The following is a 25,470-nucleotide window of genomic DNA, read 5'->3' as shown; positions in this document are numbered from 1 at the left end:
ACATATGACTTTCACTCCTTTACACTTTTAAAAACTTACATTAAGCATACTGATACTTTTATGATTATTTTAATGGAATGATTTCTCCAAAATGAGAGGAAATAAACTAGGAGTAAATTGTACAAGGGACAGTTTTATGAAGTACTAAACCCAAAGCATCTGACTGGAGATGTGGTGTTTGTCCAAAGGAGTTTATAAAGAGCTCAATACTTTCTGATTGCACAAAACACAATTTACCACATTTTGAGAGCTAGCTATGTGCAAGCCTCTGTGTATTGGAGTTAGTAGATTAGCCCCAAGGGAAAAAATTTATGGAAATTGAGGATTAGACTCCTTTTTGAGGGAGCTTACAGTGTTATTTTGAAGACAAAATAAATACATAAAGAGTTAAATATCAGATGTGATAAAGCAGTAAAAGTTTAATTGTCAAATTATGGCAGATAGAACGCAGCCCTACCCATCAGCATACAAGCGGATTAAAGTTTTACTGAGCTCTGCCCACCAGAGCAACACCCAGCTCTACCCACCACCAGTCCCTCCAATCAGGAAACTTGCACAAGCCTGTTAGTTAGCCTCATCCACCAGAGGACAGACAGCAGAAGCAAGAAGAACAACAGTTCTGCAGCCTGTGGAAGGAGAACCACATTCACAGAAAGACACACAAAATGAAAAGGCAGAGGACTTTTTACCAGATGAAGGAAGAAGATACAACCCCAGAAAACCAACTAAATGAAGTGGAGGATCGGCAACCTTCCAGAAAAAGAATTAAGAATAGTGATAGTGAAGGTGATCCAGGACCTCAGGAAAAGAATGGAGGCAAAGATCGAGAAGATGCAAGAAATGTTTAACAAACACCTAGAAGAATTAAAGAACAAAGAAACAGAGATGAACAATACAATAACTGAAATGAAAAATACACTGGAAGGAATCCATAGCAGAATAACTGAGGCAGAAGAACGGATAAGTGACCTGGAAGACAGAATGGTGGATTCACTGTCTTGGAACAGAATAAAGAAAAAAGAATGAAAAGAAAGGAAGACAGCCTAAGAGACCTCTGGGACAATATTAAACGCAACAACATTCTCATTATAAGGGTCCCAGAACGAGAAGAGAGAGAGAAAGGACCCGAGGAAATATTTGAAGAGATTATAGCTGAAAACTTCCCTAACACAGGAAAGGAAATAGCCACCCAAGTCCAGGAAGCACAGAGTCCCAGGCAGGATAAACCCAAGGAGAAACATGCCGAGACACGTAGTAATCAAATTGACGAAAATTAAAGAGAAAGAAAAATTATTGAAAGCAACAAGGGAAAAATGACATATAACATACAAGGGAACTCCCATAAGGTTAACAGCTGATTTCTCAGCAGAAACTCTACAAGCCAGAAGGGAGTGGCATGATATATTTAAAGTGATGAAAGGGAAGAACCTACAACCAAGATTACTCTACCCGGCAAGGATCTCTTTCAGATTCAACGGAGAAATCAAAAGCTTTACAGACAAGCAAAAGCTAAGAGAATTCAACACCACCAAACCAGCTCTACAACAAATGCTAAAGGAACTTCTCTAAGTGGGAAACACAGAGAAGAAAAGGACCTACAAAAACAAACCCATAACAATTAAGAAAAAAGTAATAGGAACATACATATCGATAATTACCTTAAATGTGAATGGATTAAATGCTCCAACCAAAAGACACAGGCTCGCTGAATGGATACAAAAACAAGACCCATATATATGCCGTCTACAAGAGACCCACTTCAGACCTAGGGACACATACAGACTGAAAGTGAAGGGATGGAAAAAGATATTCCATGCAAATAGAAATCGAAAGAAAGCTGGAGTAGCAATACTCATATCAGATAAAATAGACTTTAAAATAAAGAATGTTACAAGAGACAAGGAAGGACACTACACAATGATCAAGGGATCAATCCAAGAAGAAGATATAACAATTATAAATATATATGCACCCAACATAGGAGCACCTCAATACATTAGGCAATTGCTAACAGCTATAAAAGAGGAAATCGACAGTAGCACCATAATAGTGGGGGACTTTAACACCTCACTAACACCAATGGACAGATCATCCAGACAGAAAATTAATAAGGAAACACAAACTTTAAATGACACAATAGACCAGATAGATTTAATTAATATTTTTAGGACATTCCATCCAATAACAGCAGATTACACTTTCTTCGTAAGTGCCCACAGAACATTCTCCAGGATAGATCACATACTGGGTCACAAATCAAGCCTCAGTAAATTTAAGAAAATTGAAATCATATCAAGCATCGTTTCTGACCACAATGCTATGAGATTACAAATCATTTACAGGGAAAAAAACGTAAAGAACACAGACACATGGAGGCTAAACAATACGCTACTAAATAACCAAGAGATCACTGAAGAAATCAAAGAGGGAATCAAAAAATACCTAAAGACAAATGACAACAAAAACACGACGATCCAAAACCTATGGGATGCAGCAAAAGCAGTTCTAAGAAGGAAGTTTATAGCAATACAAGCCTACCTCAAGAAACAAGAAAAATCCCATATAAACAATCTAACCTTACACCTAAAGGAACTAGATAAAGAAGAACAAACAGAACCCAAAGTTAGTAGAAGGAAAGAAATCATAAAGATCAGAGCAGAAATAAATGAAATATAAACAAAGAAAACAATAGCAAAGATCAATAAAACTAAAAGCTAGTTCCTTGAGAACATAAACAAAATTGAGAAACCATGAGCCAAACTCATCAAGAAAAAGAGGGAGAGGACTCAAATCAATAAAATTAGAAATGAAAAAGGAGAAGTTATAGTAGACATCACAGAAATACAAAGCATCCTAAGAGACTACTACAAGCAACTCTATGCCAATAAAATGGACAACCTGGAAGAAATGGACAAATTCTTACAAAGGTACAATCTCCCAAGACTGAATCAGGAAGAAATAGAAAATATGAACAGACCAGTCACAAGTAATGAAATTGAAACTGTGATTAAAAATCTTCCAACAAACAAAAGTCCAGGACCAGATGGCTTCACAGGAGAATTCTATCAAACATTTAGAGAAGAGCTAACACCCATCCTTCTCAAACTCTTCCAAACAATTGCAGAGGAAGGAACACTCCCAAACTCATTCTATGAGGCCACCATCACCCTGATACCAAAACCAGACAAAGATACTACAAAAAAAGAAAATTACAGACCAATATCACTGATGAATATAGATGCAAATATCCTCAACAAAATACTAGCAAACAGACTACAACAACACATTAAAAGGATCATACACCATGATCAAGTGGGATTTATCCCAGGGATGCAAGGATTCTTCAATATATGCAAATCAGTCAACGTGATACACCATATTAACAAATTGAAGAATAAAAACCATATGATAACCTCAGTAGATGCAGAAAAAGCTTTTGACAAAATTCAACACCCATTTATGATAAAAACTCTCCAAAACGTGGGCATAGAGGGAACCTTCCTCACCATAATAAAGGCCATGTATTACAAATGCACAGCAAACATCATTCTCAATGGTGAAAAACAAAGTATTTCCTCTAAGATCAGGAACAAGACAAGGATGTCCACTCTCACCTCTATTATTCACCATGGTTTTGGAAGTCCTAGCCACGGCAATCAGAGAAGAAAAAGAAATAAAAGGAATACAAATTGGAACAGAAGAAGTAAAACTGTCACTGTTTGCAGATGACTATACATAGATAATCCTAAAGATGCCACCAGAAAACTCGTAGAGCTAATCAATGAATCTGGTAGAGTAGCAGGATACAAAATTAATGCACAGAAATCTCTTGTATTCCTATACACTAATGATATAAAATCTGAAAGAGAAATTAAGGAAACACTCCCATTTACCATTGCAACAAAAAGAATAAAATACCTAGGAATAAACCTACCTAAGGAGACAAAAAACCTGTGTGCAGAAAACTGTAAGACACTGATGAAAGAAATTAAAGATGATACAAACAGGGGCTTCCCTGGTGGTGCATGGGTTGAGAGTCTGCCTGCCGATGCAGGGGACACGGGTTCGTCCCCTGGTCTGGGAGGATCCCACGTGCCGTGGAGCGGCTGGGCCCGTGAGCCATGGCCACTGGGCCTGCACGTCCAGAGCCTGTGCTCCGCGACTGGAGAGGCCACAACAGTGAGAGGCCCGCGTACCGCAAAAAAAAAAAAAAAAAAAAAGATGATACAAACAGATGGAGAGATATACCATGTTCTTGGATTGGAAGAATCAATATTGTGAAAATGACTATACTACCCAAAGCAATCTACAGATTCAGTGCAATCCCTATCAAATTACTGATGGCATTTTTTACCGAACTAGAACAAAAAATCTTAAAATTTGTATGGAGACACAAAAGACTCTGAACAGCCAAAGCAGTCTTGAGGGGAAAGAAAACAAAGCTGGAGGAATCAGACTCCCTGACTTCAGACTATACTACAAAGCTACAGTAATCAAGACAATGTGGTACTGGCACAAAAACAGAAATATAGATCAATGGAACAGGATAGAAAGCCCAGAGATAAACCCACACGCCTATGGTCAACTAATCTATGACAAAGGAGGCAAGGATATACAATGGGGAAAAGACAGTCTCTTCAATAAGTGGTTCTGGGAAAACTGGACAGCTACATGTAAAAGAATGAAATTAGAACGCTCCCTAACACCATACACAAAAATAAACTCAAAAGTGGATTAGAGACCTAAATTTAAGACTGGACACTGTAAAACTCTTAGAGGAAAACATAGGAAGAACACTTTTTGACATAAATCACAGCAAGATCATTTTTGATCCACCTCCTAGAATAATGGAAATAAAAACAAAAATAAGCAAATGGGACCTAATGAAACTTAAAAACTTTTGCAAAGCAAAGGAAACTACAAACAAGACGAAAAGACAGCCCTCAGAATGGGAGAAAATATTTGCAAACAAATTAACAAAGTATAAACAGCTCATGCAGCTCAATATTAAGAAAACAAACAACCCAATCAAAAAATGGGCTGAAGACCTAAATAGAGATTTCTCCAAAGAAGACATACAGCTGGCCAAGAAGCACATGAAAATCTGCTCAACATCACTAATTATTAGAGAAATGCAAATCAAAATTACAATGAGGTATCACCTCACATCAGAAAATCTACAAACAACAAATGCTGGAGAGGGTGTGGAGAAAAGGGAACCCTCTTGCACTGTTGGTGGGAATCTAAATTTATACAGCCACTATGGAGAACAGTATGGAGGTTTCTTAAAAAACTAAAAGTAGAATTACCATATGACCCAGTAATCTCACTACTGGGCATATAGCCAGAGAAAACCATAATTCAAAAAGTCACATGCACCCCAAAGTTCATTGCAGCACTATTTACAATAGCCAGGTCATGGAAGCAACCTAAATGTCCATCGACAGACGAATGGATAAAGAAGATATGGTACATATATACAATGGAATATTTCTCAGCCATAAAAGGGAATGAAATTGGGTCATTTGTAGAGACGTGGTTGGTTCTAGAGACTGTCATACAGAGTGAAGTAAGTCAGAAAGAGAAAACCAAATATCGTATATTAACACATATATGTGGAACCTAGAAAAATGGTACAGATGAACCGGTTTGCATGGCAGAAGTAGAGACACAGATGTAGAGAACAAACGTATGGACACCAAGGGGGGAAAGGGGCGGGGTGGGTGTGATGAATTGGGAGATTGGGATTGACATGTATACACTAATATGTATAAAACGGATAACTAATAAGAACCTGCTGCATAAAAAAATTAAATAAAATTCAAAAAAAATTATGGCAGATGGAAAATAAGTGTTGAGATTTAAGGAGAAAGAAGATTGTTGTGAGCTTGAATGAAACGGGACAGCTTTGGGGAAGGGTGGACCTAGACTGTTTCTTAAAGATGGGGTAAAAATTGGGTTATTGAAGGAAGGGAGCCTCCGAGAGGAGGAATAGTATTTAAAAAGAGGCGTAGAGGCAATCACCGAACTCATGTTAAGTTGTCTTATCGTAATATTTCTGTCGGTGATTGCATTTAAAATATCAATGTGTGTGTGTATATAGAGAAAGAAATCTGTTTGAAAAGTAAAATTTATATATAATATATGTAATCAGAGATACATATGTTATATATACATATGTGAGATGTATGACTTATTTTTCCTTATCCACAGAATTCAGCTACCATGTATATATAAATAAACTTATTTTATTAACCAGAAAAAAAAAAAGGCCTAGAGATAAAGATTACAGTCAGTCAGTGATCGGGAAGAAGTTGCGTCAGCCATTCTTGTTCTAGATGGGAGCCAAGTATGTTGCTTGTCAAGATTTTGCTGGTGGCCTCCTGCCCTGGAATAGAACTGCTCGTACCCCTTGGAGCCTGTTTCGTGGCAATGTCGTGGTGGCATTACCTTGGTTTTGCATTGGGGAGAGACGGCCAGTGACACCTACCTCCTGAGCCTGGGTGACTGCAAAGAAAGATGGTTCTGTCAACTAAATGGAGGGCATGGAAAGCTTGTTTCACATGAGTAACCCTTTAGTGGAGGTGGCACAGATTCATCCAGGTAATACCCTTGGCACCTAGAAGAGTGCTTGCACGGAATAGGTGCTCGAAACATAACTTTTTCAGTGAATTGTTCAGTGAATGAATGTGAATAAAGATAGGGAAAAGAGGAATGGTAATGGAATTTTTCCACTCCCTGATGGATGGATGCTTTTGTAATGTCTTGCCTTTTAGTGCAAATCATCTCTTCATTGGTCTAAACATCTCGGGTTTTTCCCATTCCCTTCTTCTTTTTTTTTTAATTGAGGTAAAATACAGTAACAATAAAACTTACTATCTTAACCATTTTTAAATGTACAATTCAGTAGTACTAAGTACATTCATATTGTGCATTTTCCACTCTTCATAGATGCTTTTGAGTTTCCTTTTCAACTTGGTCACTTATCTCTGGATGCACTTGGATATGTCACCTGGTACACAGTAGCGCATGTCTGATTGAATCCTCTGAGAGGAGCTGAGGCATGTCATCTCTTAACTGTGGACATTGTAATCCTGTTTGGAAATTTGGTCACCATTTGACTCATATTATCTAATAAGCAAGTTATTCTTTGTCATAGACCAGCTAACAGGTCTTTCCCATGCTTTAGTGTAGTGCTTTCTGTATCTTCCTATTCAGTTTCATATGTGAAATCTGGCTCCTCTTACTAGACTGTTGGGAATTGCTTTCTTCTTTGTTCGGATTTTTCACTTGTTGGCTTCACTTACCAGTTTTGCTCAGGATGCCTTCATAATAGTTGGATTAGTTCATTAGCAACCTGCAAAAATTACATCTCTAACTATAAAAATTGCCCATATCTCCCAATTCTTCAACCTATTCACAAGGATATTGTTATTAGTGACATTTTCAAAAATGCCTTTTTGAAATCTTCATATATCTGGTTGCATTTCTCTGATCTGCTGCTGTTCTTTGTTGTTACTATTGCTGCTGTTGTTTTTATTCACAGAAGTATAAAGTTTCCCAGTGAATTTTTACGTGTTCCTAGTAATTTTTACTTCTTTTAAAGTAGTCATATACCATCCACTTAATCAGTCCTTGACTTTTGTTTGTCCAGTATATGACTGATGTAATTTTCTTTATTTCTCTTTTTGAGAAGCAAGACAACTGTCCCTTTTAATCTTTTTTTATATAACAGCTTTCTTATGATACAATTCACATACCATACAAATAATGCATTTAATTCAGTGGTTTTTAGTATATTCACTGATATATGTGACTGTCACCACAGTCAGTTCTAGAACATCTTCATCACCTCAAAAAGAGACGCCATTCCTTTAGCTCTCATTCCCCCATCTCCCATATTCCTTAGTTCTAAGCAACTGCTAATCTCCTTTCTGTCTCTGTATGCCTTTCATCTTTAACACCTGTCTTCTACTGTGGGATTTCCCAGATGTTAATGAGAATGGTTTTACTAATTCTCCATGTCTCCAAGTGTACAGTTCATCTGGTTAGGAGACATGAATTCATTTAGAACAACTAGATACTTATTCCTCTGTCTTAAACAAATTTGTTTTACCCTCTCTGATCTGAAAAGTACTTTTCTGAATTTATTCACCGAACATATATTTCAATGCCTTCTATAAGCAAAGCTTTATGCTTAAATGAGTAACATGGATTCTGCTTTCATGAAGTTTATGTCTAGAAAAACATTCCCATTCCTAATTGTCAACAGACATTTCAAAAATATGTGTGAGGTGTTTTCCTGAACACTGGAATTGTAAAGGGGAATAAGAGGCTGTCGTGAAAGGGAGACTATACTGCGGTGTGTTAAATGCCATAATAACATATAAGATATCGTGGGGACAAAGTAGAATATTCAGGTCTGTCAAGGACTAGGGGTTGTCAGACCCTACAAAAGAGGCCTATCTTGCAGGTTTGTTCAGTAGTTTCGTAGTTAAATGACCAACATAGGGAATAGTATGTTTAAAGGCCTTGACAGTTTTTTGAAAACAATATTCTTGCTCAAGTGTCAAGTTTAACAGAGGGCTTAGCAAGAGAAGAAGTGGGTTGATATTCTGTTATGGAGGGCTTTGAATGTACTGCAAGGGAGTTTTGGCTTTTTTTTTGGTGGCATTAGGTTTTTGAGAAGGTGAGTAATATGATCAGGTCTTTTCATTACCATATATTATAAGCAGTAAAATGGTAGCTGGATTTGCAGAAAACCGTTGTTAGGGAACCAAGTGTTAGAAGTTATTATAGCATGAACAGTCTAGATGAGATGTTAGAATCCTCAGCATAAATAGTGGCACAGGAAATGAAAAGAAGAGGTTGAAATTCAGACTAACAAAGAATGGATGGCATTCTTTTAAGTATTTATTATGGTACAAATATTGAAAAAAGTCAAAAATCACTCTCAGCTTTCTTTTTTTTTTTTTTTTTTTTTTTTTGCGGTACGCGGGCCTCTCATTGTTGTGGCCTCTCCCGTTGCGGAGCACAGGCTCCGGACGCACAGGCTCAGCGGCCATGGCTCACGGGCCCAGCCTCTCCACGGCATGTGGGATCTTCCTGGACCGGGGCACGAACCCGTGTCCCCTGCATCGGCAGGCGGACTCTCAACCACTGCGCCACCAGGGAAGCCCTCAGCTTTCTATTTTAAAAGAAAAGACACTCTGGAAAAGTAAGGGGTTTGGGTTGGAAGGAAAATGAGTTCAATTTTATATTATTTTGTGGGACCTCATGTGAGGTAGCTGTGAAAATCTGAGACTCATAAACTAAGCAAGGACTTTTAATGAGTATTTAGAAAAACACCATAGAGATGTTTGGAGAAAAAGACATACATAGTATCACCCAAGAAAAGGGTACAGATAAAGGAGGAGGATTAAAACAAAATAGTGGGAAAGAGAGCATGTCTATGGATAAACTAGTGGAATAGACTGGAAATGAGGAAAACAGGGGAAGTGCAGTATTATGAAAAACCAGGGGGCAAAAGGGCTGAGCTTATATAGAAATATTGAGTTGGGTAAGAGCTGGCAGAAGGTATTTAAGATTTGCTTACAAATTATGTAGAGGGTTGTATAATGTAGGTTCTTGATAATTGAATGTTCATAAATGGAATGGATTTTGTGGAGCTCTCCTGTTGATACTGTGTGTGTGTGAAGGCTGTTTTTTTAGAGCAGTTTTCGGTGCACAGCAAGATTGAGAGAAAGGTACAAAGATTTCCCATATACCCCCTGCCCCCGCACATGCACAGCTTTCTGCATTATTAACATCCTACACCAGAGTGGTGCATTTTTTATAATCAGTGAACCTACATTGACACCTCCTTATCACCCAAAGTCCATAGTTTACATTAGGGTTCACTTCTGGTGTTGCACATTCTATGGGTTTGGATAAATGTACAATGACATATATCTACCATTATAGTATCATTCAGGGTATTGTCACTGCCCTTAAGATTCTCTGTGCTCTGCTTCCCTCCCTGCCCCCAACCCCTGGCCATAAAGTTTTAATATATAAAATAAAAGGGATTACTTAAGCTTAGAACATAAGACTTGAAAAATTTTACACTGAAGGTGGCTTTTTTTTAATCCATGTATTTGCAGTTCCCAAATGAAAATATTATTAAGGAATTTCTAATTTTCCTATGTCTCTGCTTTTGCCACAGATAATTGGCCTTTTGAATGTTTTTACACCACAGAAATCCCTAGAAGAATTTCAAGATGTGTAAGTGTGATAATTAAGATTCTGTTAATACATTGTTCTTCGATTGTTACTGTATACTTCAGCTGTCATATTTTTTCACCCATGAAGTTACATAGTCATGGAGCTCATGGATGCAAATCTTTGTCAAGTGATTCAGATGGAACTAGATCATGAAAGAATGTCCTACCTTCTCTATCAGATGCTGTGTGGAATCAAACACCTTCACTCTGCTGGAATTATTCATCGGGTTAGTAGAAAAAACTATCATATTCTTTTGCTAATCATAGAGGTATAATTCATGTAACATAAAATTTACCATCTTAAAGTGTACAATTCAGTGATATTTGTTGCGTTCACAACATTGTGTAACCACTACCAATACCAGATTTCAAAATATATTCATTGCCCCAAAAGAAAACTGCCTACCCATTAGGCAGTAGCTCCCCATTCCCCTCTCACCCCAACCCCTGGCATATACCAGTCTGCTTTCTGTGTCCATGGATATACCTCTTCTGGATGTTTCATATAGGTGGAATCATACAATATATGACCTTTTGTGTCTGGTTTCTTTAACTTAGCATAGTGCTTTCAAGTTCACCCATATTGAAGCATGTATCAGTAGTTCATTCCTTTTTATGACTGATTAATATTCTGTTGTATGTATTTACCACATTTTGTTTATCCATTCATCCATTCATGGACATTTGGGTTATTTCCACCTTTTAGCTTTTGTGGATAGTGCTGTTATGAACATTAAGGTACAGGTATTTGTTTGAGTTCCTGTTTTCAGTTCTTTTGGGTATCTACTTTGGAGTTGAATTGCTGGGTCATATTTAACTTTCTGAGGAACGAACAAACTGTTTTCCACAGTGGGTACACCATTTTACATTCCCAGCAACAGTGCATGAAAGTTCCATCTTCCCCAAATCTTTGCTAATACTTAATGACTTTTTCATTCTAGCCATTACTAGTGAGTATGAAGTGGCATCTCATTGTGGTTTTGACTTGCATTTCTCTAATGACATTGAGCGTCTCTTCATGTTTGTTGGACGTTTATATATCTTCTTGGGAGAAATGTCTATTCAAGCTCTGCCCATTTTTTAATTGAGTTGTTTGTCTTTGTTGTTGAGTTATTAGAGTTCTTTATATATTCTGAATACTAGACCTTTATCAGATAAGTAATTTGTAAATATTTTCTCCGAATTTGTATGTTGTTTTTTTCACTTCCTTGATCTCCTTTGATATGTAGATGTTTTTACTTTTCATGAAAATCAGTTTATTTTTTCTTTGGTTGCTTGTCCTTTTAGTGTCATATGTAAGACTCTATTGTGAAATCTGAGGTCATTAAGATTCACCCTTAGTTTTCCATCAAGTGTTTTATAGTTTTGGCTCTTACATTTAGGTCTTTGACCCATTTTGAGTTAATTTTTGTATATGGTATGAGATAAGGTGCCAACTTCATTCTTTCGCTTGTGGAAATCCAGTTATCCCAGCATCATTTATTAAAGAGACTATTATTTTCTAATTGAATGGTCTTGGCACCCTTATTGAAATTCAGTTGGCCGTAGACATATGGTTTTATTTTTGGACTCCTAGTTCTCTATTCCATTGGTCTTTGTGTCTGTGCTTATATCAGTACCACATTATTTTGATCACTGTAGCTTTGTAGTAAATTTTGAAATGGGAAAGTGTGAGTCCACCAACTTTATTCTTTCTCAATATCATTTTGACTATTCAGGGCCCCTTGTGATTCCACATGAATTTGAGTATCAGCTTTTCCATTTCTGCAGAAAAGTCCATTGGAATTTTAATAAGGGTTTCATTGACTGTACATTGCTTGGGTAGTTTTGCCATCTTAACTGTATTTAGTATTCAGATTCATGAACACAGGATGTCTTTCCATTTGCTTAGGTTGTATTAGTCTGTTTGGGATACCATAACAAAATACCACAGACTGGGTGGCTTAAAAAACAGAAATTTATTTTCTCACAGTTTGGGAGGTTAGAAGTCCAGGACCAAGGTGCAAATAAATTCAGTTTCTGGTGAAATCTCTCTTCCTGGCTTGGAGATAGCTGCCTTCTTGCTGTGTCCTCACGTGCCCTTTCCTCTGTGCATGCAGGAAGAGAGAGCAAGCTCTGGTGTCTTTTTCTTTTCTATAAGGACATCAGTTCTTTTGTATTGGGGTCCCATCCTCATGACTTCATTTAACCTTAATTACCTCCATAAGGGCCTGATCTCCAAATACAGTCACATTAGGGGTCTTTTACCTATGATGAAAAATATGCCTTTATCTTAGATCAGGCTGTTTGGGAAACAAACTCAAGGATGGAGATATATTGACATGTAAGCAGTTTAATGGGGAGTCCCCTCGGGATCAACACCTGTGGGGAGTAAAGGAAGTAAAAAATAGACATAGGGGAGAAATTGGATGCAGTCACTCTAGAGGCCTCAACTGGTGACTCAAGCAGACCTTGGTCTTGGAGAGCAGACTTTGGAAAAAGTGGCTCTCTGTGGCTGAGGGCATTTCCTGGAGAGAGATTTGCTGAAAACTGTCAGTAGTCAACACTGCCAGCCCCTGGAAGAATGAGTGCCTCAGTCCTAAACCCAGGCTCAGAGCAGGTATCACAGCACCCACCATAGGCCACCCCTGGTGCCATTTGTTCCTACTTCTTTCATACGGTAAGCTCTGGAAACTGTTTTTCCAGGATTTTATTTGATGTCTGTTCCTTGAGCAAGTTCCAAGAAGTTTAATGGGATAAACCATAGCACCCATTTCTGTAGCTGGTCTTGAGGCCATAATTGATACTCACCTCTGTGCTCTACTCCTAAATTCCTCTTACCCTTACCTACCCTCTCTGCTTGCCTGAGATTACTTGCTTGATAAAATAACCTGAGCTTTCATCCTTTAGGGGTTCAGTACAAGTCAGGATGGGGGATGGAGTTCCACATATTTGCTCAGAGATCCAAGCTAAGCTGTATAAGGCTCCAGCATCTAGATAGTTGCTGGTCCCTGTGTCAGGGGAAGAAAAAGCTGGGTGGAATGTACTGGGTCTAAGGCCATGGGCAGAACTAGTCATAAGGACCTGCCTAATTGTAAGGGAACTGGGAAATGGGGGGAGGCAGTCTTCAGAATGGTTTGTGCCATTCTGCTCTGCTTATCAAGCATTCCTTTGCTTCCTTTATTCCACACCTAGTACCTAGTCACTCCCTCCTTAGGGAAGATGACCCAGAGTCCTAGCCTATCAAGGCATTTAGTGCTAAGTGATACATAGTAATCTCTACATTAATCCAGATATTTCTTCTTTTGGTCCAGAAATATTAGAACTAAAATGACCAAATTATCTGGTCACTTGCATCTCCTCCCCCTCCCCCCATTCCCTAGATATGGTGGTCACACAGGGTCAGGGTAACTACAATAAACAATCCCATTTGGGAAATTGAAAAATGCAGTCGTTATTTATTTGTAATTTGTAATTCTGTTGTGTAGACATTGTTAGCGTTCTTTTGCCCTTGTGGTGGGGAAGACTACTCCTTGATTACGCCCTGAATCTGATCTCTGCAAGGAGCACTCTGTCCACTCTTCTCTGTGGTACCTGGCTCCACCCTGTGGAGAGTCTTTTCTGCTAGCCTTCTTGAGTATATCTGAAGTGGGTATTGGAAAGTGTGTTCTCATTGGGGGCTGCCCCTGTTTCACAGGTTCCTATCTGTTAAAGATTGGAGGCCCAAGTGTCACTTTAAGACAGTCCTTAACCTGGACACTATTGACATTTTGGATGAATAATTCTTTCTTTTGAGGGGCTGTCCTGTACATTGTAGAAAGTTTAGCAGCATTCCTGGCCTTTACCCATGAGATGCCAGTAGTACTCCCCAATCGTGACAACCAAAAATGTCTTTAGACATTGCCAAATATCCCCTGGGAACAAAATTGCCCTGATTTGAGAACCATTGTTTTAAGGCTAGAACAGTCACAGCCTTAAGGAATTCTTTTTTTTTAAATGGTACATCTCTCTTAGAAACTCAGGAGACTTCTTATGTTTTTAATTACAGTTCTTTTCAAAGCACATCTGGTAGCTCACTGGCTCTGTATTCTTGGACTTAATGTCTGCCTTTATGTTTTTAGGCCTCTGTTGGCAAGTCTGAGGTATTTTCATCAATTGAAAGATTTTTCAGGTCTTCTTCCATCAAAGGCTTTCAGAATTGTTATGTGAAAATGGTGCATTAGAAGCAAATTCAAGATATCAGTGGCTTACAACAACATTTATTGCTTGCTCAGGGGTCTGCAGGTTGGCTGTGTGGCACTGCTCCAGATCATGGGATCAGGTTCAGGGTTTGTTTCATGTCCAGGTTTTAGCATCCAGGCTGAAGGAGTGCCTCCCTGGGGCACATTCTTTTCTCATGGTGAAAGAAGGGCAGGAGCCAAGCTGAATCAGTCAAGCACATCTAAAACTTCTCTTCAGATTTGATAAACATCACATGTCCTCACATTCCATTGGCCAGAACTACTGTAGGCCCATCGATAAGGTGAAGAAGTATATTGGGTTAGGAGGCGGAGATATTTGCTGAGCAACCCGCTATTTTTTCTTTTTTTTTTTCTTTTTGAAAGGTCTAGTAGCATTTAGCTTTCCCAGAATGACAAGGCCTTGAAATTCTAGATTCTCTGTTCCCTTTTATTTCTTCTTGTGAAGTGGCCAATTCTTTGATTTGTAGCCAGTAGCCACCTATACCCACTACTAAAGTTTTGCTTTTCAATCTCCTTCTAGAGCAGGGGTCAGCAGACTTTTTTTGTAAAGGCAAGCCCAGATAGTATATATCTTAGGTTTTGCAGATGATAAGATACAGTCTCTGTTACAGCTTCTCAACTTTATCATAGTAACACAAAAGCAGCCATAGACAGTAGGTAATGAGAGTGTGACTGTGTTCTGATAAAACTTTCTTCACAAAAACAGGCAGGCATTAATTTGCCAACCCCTGTTCTAGAGCTCAAGTTCATTATGCAAGTGCTGTGCCTTCCAAATTATTGTAGGTGACAGTGTCATGAAATGTCTTGCTACTCTATAACCTGGATCACCTTTCCAACCTTTGATATTAGTTTCCCTGCTGCCTGCTGCTCAACTACTAAGCTGTGATCCTGTGTTTATAATAGTAACACTGTACTCCTGTCATCAATTTCAGTGTTAGAATAGACTAGTATAATGGAAAACATTCTTAGGTGTCTCTTTTACTCTCACACTACTATCATAATGCTTCTCACACCAGATGTGAGGTAGTTTTTCCCACACCAAACAGTTCTCAGATTCTCTGGACACCAGCCTGGGTATCCTACAATTTTACTCAATTCCAGGTAGACACTATCTACCTGGAAATAGCCTCAGATCCCCCAGGTTAAGGGCTCAGTCCCACAAGACTGCCCCACCTTCAAATGCCAATCATAATCCCAGGCTATAATTTGGAGGTTCCCACAACCCCCTCCTCAGATTCAGTTAATTTGCTAGAGTGCCTAACAGAACTCAGGAAAACATTTTACTTTCTGGATTACTGGTTAATTACAAAGGATGTAACTCAGGAACAGCCAAATGGAGAGATGCATAAGGCAAGGTATGTGGGAAGGTGCACGGAGCTTCCGAGCCCTCTCTGGGTGCACCACTCTCCCAGCACCTCCATGTGTTTACCGGAAGCTCTCTGTACCAGTCCTTTTGGGTTTTTATGGAGGCTTCATTACATAGGCGTGATTGATTAAATCTTTGGCCATTGGAGATTGAACTCAGTCTCTAGCCCCTCTCCCCTCCCAGGTGGTCTGGGGGCCTGTGGGACTGAAAGTTTCAACACTCTAATTATTTTGTTGGTTCCCTGGCAACCAGCCTCATCTTTTGGAACTTTCCAAAAGTAACCTCATTAAATCAACTCTGGTGTAGTTGAAAGGTACTTCTTATGAATAACAAAAAGCACTCCTTTCACCTTTATTGCTCTTATCACTTAGGAAATTCCAGGGGTTCTAGGAGCTCTGTGCCAGTAATTGGGACAATGACCAAATATGGTTTTCTTATTATAAATCACAATATCACAACTAGGTTATTAATAAATAAACACTTGAGTTTTCAGTGGCTTAACACAACCAAGGTTTATCTCCCACAGTGTGTGTCCAGTACAGGTCCTAGTGGGGTGAGGACTCTGCCATACATAGATGCTCAGCAGCTCAATATCTAGAATGTTACTAGTCACCAAAGCAGGGCAAGAGACAAAAGGATGTTATGCACTGGCCCTTCTATTCTTGATTCCCACTCACATCCCACTGACTAGAATTAACCACAGGCTGGAAAAACGTGGGAGAGAAGGTGGAATATTGTTAGTCCACTACTTCTGTCACACATTCATACAAGTTCAGTTATTCTTCACAGGTATAGATAGCAACGCAACTTAAACATCTATAGAAAGGTACATCTTGATATGCAAGGATAAATTTCAGATGATATTCTTTTTTGACAGTTTCTTTTCCTTAACAGGATGTCTATTTTTTAAAAATTGCATTTTGTTCTTAATCTTTCCAAAATAAAGTGTTTAAGGTTGAAATCTTATTTCTAGACTAGAATGCAGTAGTATGAAGAGCCATTAATCATTAACCAACACTATAGACATTGAAATAGTATCAAGGCTCATAATATTTATTTTTGAACACGCAGTGTTACTTTGCAGAGCTATTATATTTTGGAAATAGTGACAACGTATTTACAGGATAGCAATAATGAAAATTTCATTTTCTGTTTCAATAAACCTGTTGATATCTATTTTTAATTTGATAAAACCTATAGATTACATATCGCCTAACCCATCCATGATTGCATATCAAAATATGCTAAAGACAGCATACATGCTTCTCTGGATATAGACATTACAAAAGTAATTATTTCAGGCCAGCTTTATTTTGTGTTACATCACTCACTGGTATTCAATGTATGTGAATCATACTCCTGCTTTCTTTGGTCTCTTGGTTCATAATAGAATTCATGGGAGCTAACAAGTTCATGGGTTGAACTTGAAGCCATGAGTGTTTATGCTGCTGCCTTTTAATGATCGTAGCACAGAATTCCTTGAGGTTGGGTTCAGGTGGGAAATTCTTCACAAAGACATTATTTGGTAGCATCAACAGCAAGTAATTTTATGGATTAGTGGCGCCAAGACAATGGTGTCCTACCTCAACTGGCAGTCAAAAATTTTATGAACAAATTTGTACGATTTCGGGTGGGAAATCAGTGATGGAAGGACTGACTTCGATCCTTTAGAGTTGAACGTCTGCCAGTTTGAAAGGTCAAGTGACATGTGCTTGGGTTGACATAGAATGGCCCATTGTTGGTATATAGTATCTATATAAAGCTTGTTTTGACTTTAAAATGGGATCTTTTAAAAGCTGGTAATTTAGTATACAAGTGCATATAAATGCTAACTTTATGATTCTCTCTTACTTTTACTGTAATAGTTCTTACATGAGCTTTGAGATGCCTTTCCAAATTGCTTTCACACCACTTGATTGAAAGTTTCTAGCTAATCATAATTTCTAGCAAATAAAGCATTACTAACTTCTAATAACTGTATATATTCATAAATTAAAAATGCCATCAAGCTAATTTCTCAGATTTGCCTATTATGATGAATCTGTGCAGTGATAACAGTGAGAAAAATGAACAGTAACCATGAATTGTTTTATAAGTGATCTCATAACTTGTGGACTGCAAAATATTTGTTTATGTCATAGCAGCCATTTTTTTAATTTTTATTTTTGAAGGACTTAAAGCCCAGTAATATAGTAGTAAAATCAGACTGCACTTTGAAGATTCTTGACTTTGGACTGGCCAGGACTGCAGGAACTAGTTTTATGATGACACCTTACGTAGTGACACGCTACTACAGAGCACCTGAGGTCATCCTAGGGATGGGCTACAAAGAAAACGGTCAGCAAACACTATTTACTTGAAATACTGTTCTGATTTATTTGCTTTTGTTTATCACATTTCTTATGTAAATACTTAAATTGAAGTGCGTAGAGTTAAATGTATTGCTGTATGAAATGATGTTTATCAAGAGTTTGAAAGTAACTACAAATTCTGTCATAAATGTTTGGAAAAACTTGGGGCCCCTGTTTATTTAAATACAAATACATAATCATCAACACTACCATTAGATAAAGAATTTGTTGCCATGGCCCCTGTAACAGAATATATACCATTTTCTTGCCTGTAACTTGAAAATGAGCATTCTAACATGGGCTCAAGAAATCTTAAGTTTGCATTAATGGTATTTGCACATTTGACATTAAAGTTAATAGCAGTAGCACTTAGTGCAAACTTTAAGGGCTGCAATAAAGCCATTCTGCAGAGCTGATGGATAATTAATTTAAGGTTGCCTTTCAGAGAAAACAATGTTTCATCAAAGACCTTGTGTCCAGCCTTAAAGAAATGGCATTATTATGTGCGAGTATAGTCAATTATAGGTATCAGCATTAGAATCAACGTTGAAGAACATTATCAGGCATGTAGTTCATGAATTAAAAAAAAATTATGCATAAATATACATATATTTATACTTCAGAAATTTTGTTGAATCTCAGTCATTTAAGAGATGAATAAATCTACACAGGATTTTATTGACTTAAACTATAACTTTTTAAATGTGGTAACTTAATCCAAGATACTTACTAGAATAGGACCTAGACATTTTTTCTAGCAAAGAATCTAAAACAACAGTTCACTTTGAATCAGGAAACTGTATCAAGTCAATTTTGGGGATTCTTTTTTATAAAAGATAACATTGAACTGAGGATTTTAGCTTAATTTTCTTTTCTGAGCTTATTAAAAACACTTTAAATATTTACTACTATTCTTTTGTTCTTAAATAAACATGCTGTTGTCTTACTCTTTATCTAAAATTGCCTTATACCCTGTAAAACCCAGTGAGTTAGATTTAGTATTAGACTCTTTTTTTTTTTGAGAATTGCTGCTTTAAGTGACCGGCATGAAGATTGTTTTTGTATTTGCTGTAAAACCATTGATTGTCACAGATAATATATAATGTGGCACTCTCTCTTATAATTGTGATCTTGGGAGCTCCCTACCAGAAATTAGCACCAAGAATAACTGTCATGTAAAGAATTGACATGCTTTCCTTTCTTAGGTAAGAATTTTATAGATCTACCTTATTGCCTTTTTTTTTTCTTTTTTTGGGCCCCAGGAAACTGAGTCAAATGTAATGCTTAATTATGATAACTACATTAGCCAGCAAGGTTAAACATAAGAACTTCTGCCTTTTATTAACACCTTTCACCCACCCCCACCTGTTTTAACAACTTTATATGTCTTTTATTGAAAGCCGGCTCAAAGCTTTTTGTAAAGTGTGAGATAATGGAATATATTTAAACTGCCAAATAGACTGAGCAGTTAGACCCTGTAAAACTTGCTTTATGTATGAATCAGGCTTATCATATTCTGAGGAAAGTCTTCATTAACCCAGACAATATCTTCTCTCATGCTTGCAGCTTTTGAAATCTGTTTTAAGATGTTTTTCTTAAGATTATGTACATAAGTTGTGTCCTGAATATTTAACTAAAGCTTGCTATTCTCTATAAAGTCCACAGGGAAAAATTATTTTCATAGATTTTTGCCAAAAAATGAAAACCCTGGATAAAATTTTTCTCTGAACTGATTTATGAATGTTCTTTTCCTCTAAAATTTTATTCTTGAAAGTTGAACTATGCCATAAATATAAAAAGATTTGTATGTATTGTAATGTGAAATTTTAGAGAAACTTTAGTTCCACAGGATTTCTAAAATTTGTTCCTAATCTAGCTCCTAAAATTCTGTAATGAACTGGCAGTCTCCTTATGAGTGTATTAGAAAGTACTGACTTTAAGTTCCCAAGTCCTCCTGTATTGGTAAAGGATATATTTCTAACATCTATTCCTGCCCTTTTCTTCTTTTGCTATTAGAGAATTGGGGCCTCCTTCAAACTTCAAAAAAAATGCAAGTTTCTAAAGCTTTCCTTTCAAATTGCTCATTCTCCTCTTGTATTAAACTGCAAGCACCTACTCTTTTTGTCTGATTTTCAAACCCAAAGATATAAAATGTCAGGGTATGTGGTTAGTTTTAATGAAACAGGTGGAGGTCCTCAAATTGCCCATTTCTATGTCTAGCAGATTCTTTTCAGTATTGACTAGAGCTCTCATTTAAAGTTGACAAGGGTCATGGGACTTCCCTGGTGGTCCAGTGGTTAAGACTCCGCATTTCCACCACAGGGGGCACGGGTTTGATCCTGGCCGGGAACTAAGATCCTGCATGCTGCGTGGCCAACAAAAAAAAAGGAAAAAATTAAAGTTGGCAAGGGTCAGTAAGTCTACTAGGAGACTCTGTAGATAATAAATCTGTGGGAAATTTCATACTGTATTCAGCCGAAACCAACTTCTTAAACCAAAAGCGTTTTGGTTCTATGGGTTTAAAACACTTTAGGTGGAAAACATGAAGTATACATCTTAGTAAGTTTTTTTAATTGATGATTTGTTCGTTCTCTATGCACTTGTTCCTTTTGGAATAGTAGAGTAAATGCAGCACGGTGTTGCCAAGGAGAAAAATGACCTTCAATTCAGAGTAAACATAGCATCTCTCAAAATGAATTTATTAACTCCAACTTGAAAATCTCTGAAGAGCTTTAGATTAACTTTTAAACTGTAATTGTTCATAGAAACATTGTTTCTGTTAAGTATTTTAATGTACTAGATTATTTCTGCTCATGCTTTTTTCTTTTATTTGACTTAAAGAGAGAGTATAATGCACAGTTGAACCTCAAAATAGTACAAAGATTTTATTTTTTAAATTTTGCTACCTCATGTACATTTGCAGCCTTACTTATTTGTGTTTGGTTCTTTTTCATATTTTATAAATAAATTTTCAGGGGCAAAATGTGTAGGTTTTTTAAATTATGTGATTTCTGTGCATAGCTCTCACTTTAAATTAGATACGTAGTTAAAACGCCACACTTCACATTTGCTTTTGTGAATCAAAGCCTTTTGACAAATATTTTGTGTTTTAAATTATTCCATTAGCTAAAATTAAAATCACTTTTTTCTTTTGGTGATGTTTTGCAGTTTTTATATAATGCAGTCATATTATGCTTCTTTGATTTTAACGACCTTTTGCTTTGCTTTTCCTTCTTTTGTGCTGCAAACATATAGTGGATTTATGGTCTGTGGGGTGCATTATGGGAGAAATGGTTTGCCACAAAATCCTCTTTCCAGGAAGGGACTGTATCCTTGTGCTGCTGCAGCAGTTTAATTAGTTAGGTGATGAACTTCCTTATGTTCTCTAATGAAAATGAATATAGTGTACATTCATACATGTGGGTTTTTTTAAACAGACGTAAAGTTTGTGGCTGTTATAGTTCAAAAATGGTTGAGATACGATACGAAGCTGAAATGTTTGTAGGCTGCATCTGGCAGTAGGAAATACAGTCTCTGCTGGTAGTTAGAGCACATTCACTGTCATTCATTTTTATTTTATACTGCTTTCTATAATTTTGAAGTATACATGGTGTGTGTGATTTTTTTTAATGTTTATATATATTTTTTTATTTTAACCAAAATCTTTATGTTAATGTCATTGCATTTTGTTTTCAGTTGACATTTGGTCAGTTGGGTGCATCATGGGAGAAATGATCAAAGGTGGTGTTTTGTTCCCAGGTACTGATCGTATCCTTATCTTTGGCCTAAAATGTAGTTTCTAAAGGTCAAAATGTATGACAGCACGTCAGCTTGGTCAGGTATAATGTATTTTGTCTCTCCCTAATAAGAAAGTATTGTTAAATTACTCTTTCAAAATACCACCTGCTATTTGACTTAGACTTTCCTTTCCCTAATTTATTTGTTGTTTCATATGTTAATTCTGAAAACTGCTCAGGTTAATTATCCACAATTATTTGCTGGCTTTGAGTTGATTTATTTAACCTAAATCAAAAGTCATGGCTTGTATTAAATTTTCTAATAATTATACACTTGAGTAAGTCTAGAAGTACTTAGGACATAATATGAATTTTGGAATTGTCTGTTGCTTCTGGTCATCCTTTTGTTTTATCCTCCCCACTTCCTTTTTTGTTAATGTGCTGTGTGTTCTATGTCTTTTGGTTATTGTCTCATTACTCAACATAACTTACTGATCTTTTCATCTGAGAATTTCAGCAGTAATAATTTTACATGGTGATGAGTAGATTTGGGTCATGATTTTTGTTCATCTGACTGACTACTAATCTTTGTAATAACAGTGATCTGTTATGTGTCTATCAGCTAGTGAAACTTAGAATTGTTTTAGGAAGAGGAATGGGAAAAACCATATTCACTGGGTTACAATAAGAAAGTTTTAGGTCTTAGTCCACGGGGAGGAGTTTGAGGTGTAAACGCTAAAGATTGGAAGGAAAGAGACCAGAGAATTCTAACCTTACACCTTAACCAAAATACTGAGTCATTTTATTAAATTTCAGAGCTTTAAAAAAATTTTACTAACATAAGCTGAACAAAGAATGGCAAAAGGAAATGCCATCATTTTTATTGCTACTGGTTTTCTGTTAGTGTAGAAAACTCAAAAAATGCAGGACATGTAATAAATATTTCCTATCTTCTCGGAAATGCATTCACATTTTCTGATAAGCTGGAAGGAAAGGCAAATTTTGTATTCTAAAATTATGTACAGTTTACATTTAGCGTCCTTATGGGTAGTAATTGTCATTTTTCTTTGAGCCACTTATCATTTGTATTTAGAATTTGTGTATTTAGAATATAAGACTTTAGAATTTAAGCTTCCATTTTTATGATAAAATTAGTAGACACACACATGCACATAATAAATAAGGTTAACAAAGCTTGTTTACTGATCCTTTTTGTCCACCTACAACCATTGCCTTTTGCAAGGTGGCTGTAAGATTTATAACTGCCACATTCTTTCTTAGGATTTTTTAATTGCCATTTTCTTATTTTAATATGGATATGACTAATATGTTGAACATTAGATACACAGTATTTTTTCTTAGCTACTTGATATTAGATATTGATCAGTGGAATAAAGTTATTGAACAGCTTGGAACACCATGTCCTGAATTCATGAAGAAACTACAACCAACAGTAAGGACTTATGTTGAAAACAGACCTAAATATGCTGGATATAGCTTTGAGAAACTCTTCCCTGATGTACTTTTCCCAGCTGACTCGGAACACAATAAACTTAAAGGTACTTTTTATAAACATATATCTTTAATTCCATTGTGGGTGGGTGGGTGGTTGTGGAGGGGGTTTATGAGGGTATATTCATATTCTCATGGGACATAACATTGTCTCTGGGTAATGGAACAGTGTGAGGTTTTAGTTGTTTTTAGTTATTTTTTTGTGATTTTATATTTTTTAATCATATGTATGACCTAATTTTATAGTAAATCTATTCTGTTTAAAACATTTTTTAATAAATGATAATTTCAAGATTCTGAAATTTATTGATAATTTTAAAGCTTTTATGAGATATGTGTACATTAACGTCTCATTGTTTTTGCAGCCAGTCAGGCAAGGGATTTGTTATCTAAAATGCTGGTAATTGATGCATCTAAAAGGATTTCTGTAGATGAAGCTCTCCAGCACCCATATATCAACGTCTGGTATGATCCTTCTGAAGCAGAAGCTGTAAGTTCTTTTCTTTAATGTTTGAAGACTATATTGTACCCTTAGAGTTAGAATTAAAGTTAGGTTTGGAGGATATTTTTTTTTTTTTGCGGTACGCGGGCCTCTCACTGTTGTGGCCTCTCCTGCTGCGGAGCACAGGCTCCAGACGCGCAGGCTCCGCGGCCATGGCTCACGGGCCCAGCCGCTCCGCGGCACGTGGGATCTTCCCGGACCAGGGCACAAACCCGTGTCCCCTGCATCGGCAGGCGGACTCTCAACCACTGCGCCACCAGGGAAGCCCTGGAGGATATTTTAAAATTTTAAATAAAAATATAAATAAATGATGATGGTGTTTTTCTGTTTTTGCATGAAAAGTTTCTTAAGAGAATGAACATATCCAAGTACGTCCTACACAAAATAAAGTCCCCCCCCGCCACCGCGTTTCTTGCCTTTTTGCCGTGATACCTTGTATGCTGAGCTAGAATGTTGAACACTTTGGGAAAACATCTTAACTTAGTTGTAAACAAATTATTATATCCAAAGCATAGCACAATTCTATGATATAAATAAAATGTGACCATTTCAAAAACAGGAAGAAAAGAAAAAGACGGTTAAACATCTTTTTTCCTGTCACTGTTCTCTCTACGCAAGATCAGTTTTGATCATTGATCAATCTTGGCCTAATGATGTATTTTTCCAAGCCTTCTGTCTGGCTAACATTTCAAATAATTGTAAACAATTTATATACTCCCAATAAACTGACTCAATTATTGTTGCCTTGTTTTTCAGCCACCACCAAAGATACCTGACAAGCAGTTAGATGAAAGGGAACACACAATAGAAGAGTGGAAAGGTAACATTCACCAGATTCTTTAAGATGAAGCTGAAAGAGCTCTGGCTTTCTATGTTGATTTATTCATCATTTTAGGGAAATGAAAGATATTTTCTATTATTTGTAACTGATATTTAATAATATGATTTAATATTTTTACAAAAGTAGAGAGTATGTCTCCTTCCCTCACTGACTTAATCCCAGTGTCTTTGTTCCCCACCCCAGACAAAGACACATTTGTGCTTTCTTGAACTTTTACGTTCTTCCATAGTCTACAAAAATACAAACTTGTGTGTTTGATGTCTCCCCCTTCTCCTCTCCCACCCTGTTTTAATCACATATGGTTGTATACAGTGCACACTTGCTTTGTTGATATAATCGTATATTTTAGAGATTATTCTCTCTTGCTCCATATACCTGGCTCATTTGGTTTAACAGCCGGTTAGTGATCTGCTGTTCGCCTGTGTCACAGGGTTCTGTATCTAACAACCATTTGAAGAGCATTTAAGTTGTGTCTAGTCTGTTGTTACAAACAACTCTGCAGTGTTCTTGTGCACATCTGAGAACATGCCTGTAAGAAAAATCCTACAAGGAGATTCACTGGGCCAAAGGACATTTTTCAGTTATTTCCGATTACTCTCCAGAGAAATTGTAGCAGTTTACACTTCCATCAGCATTTTATGGGAATGTCTCTTTTACCCCCACCCTCACCAACAGAGTG

At 37.0% G+C, this 25,470-nt stretch overlaps 1 protein-coding gene across 7 annotated transcripts in view; it reads left to right on the top strand.

Annotated features, from left to right (window-relative positions):
* The window catches only part of MAPK8 (mitogen-activated protein kinase 8), a 41,045-nt gene that overhangs the window by 4,413 nt on the left and 11,162 nt on the right, over positions 1-25,470 (top strand). For 3 of the 7 annotated variants that reach the window (XM_065894314.1, XM_065894313.1, XM_065894311.1), the window contains exons 3-9: positions 10,205-10,263; positions 10,351-10,489; positions 18,020-18,185; positions 21,896-21,967; positions 23,313-23,495; positions 23,814-23,938; positions 24,707-24,770. In XM_065894314.1, coding sequence (XP_065750386.1) covers positions 10,205-10,263; positions 10,351-10,489; positions 18,020-18,185; positions 21,896-21,967; positions 23,313-23,495; positions 23,814-23,938; positions 24,707-24,770 — 808 coding nt within the window. Of the gene's footprint in view, positions 1-10,204; positions 10,264-10,350; positions 10,490-18,019; positions 18,186-21,454; positions 21,527-21,895; positions 21,968-23,312; positions 23,496-23,813; positions 23,939-24,706; positions 24,771-25,470 lie in introns of all 7 variants that reach the window. The other 4 variants (XM_065894312.1, XM_065894310.1, XM_065894315.1 and 1 more) reach the window with 3 other exon arrangements.

Source organism: Phocoena phocoena, chromosome 16 (assembly GCF_963924675.1).
Source record: "Phocoena phocoena chromosome 16, mPhoPho1.1, whole genome shotgun sequence".
Classification (NCBI taxonomy): domain Eukaryota; kingdom Metazoa; phylum Chordata; class Mammalia; order Artiodactyla; family Phocoenidae; genus Phocoena; species Phocoena phocoena.
Note: the sequence above shows the minus strand (reverse complement) of the source record. Positions and strands in the feature narration are given on the sequence as shown.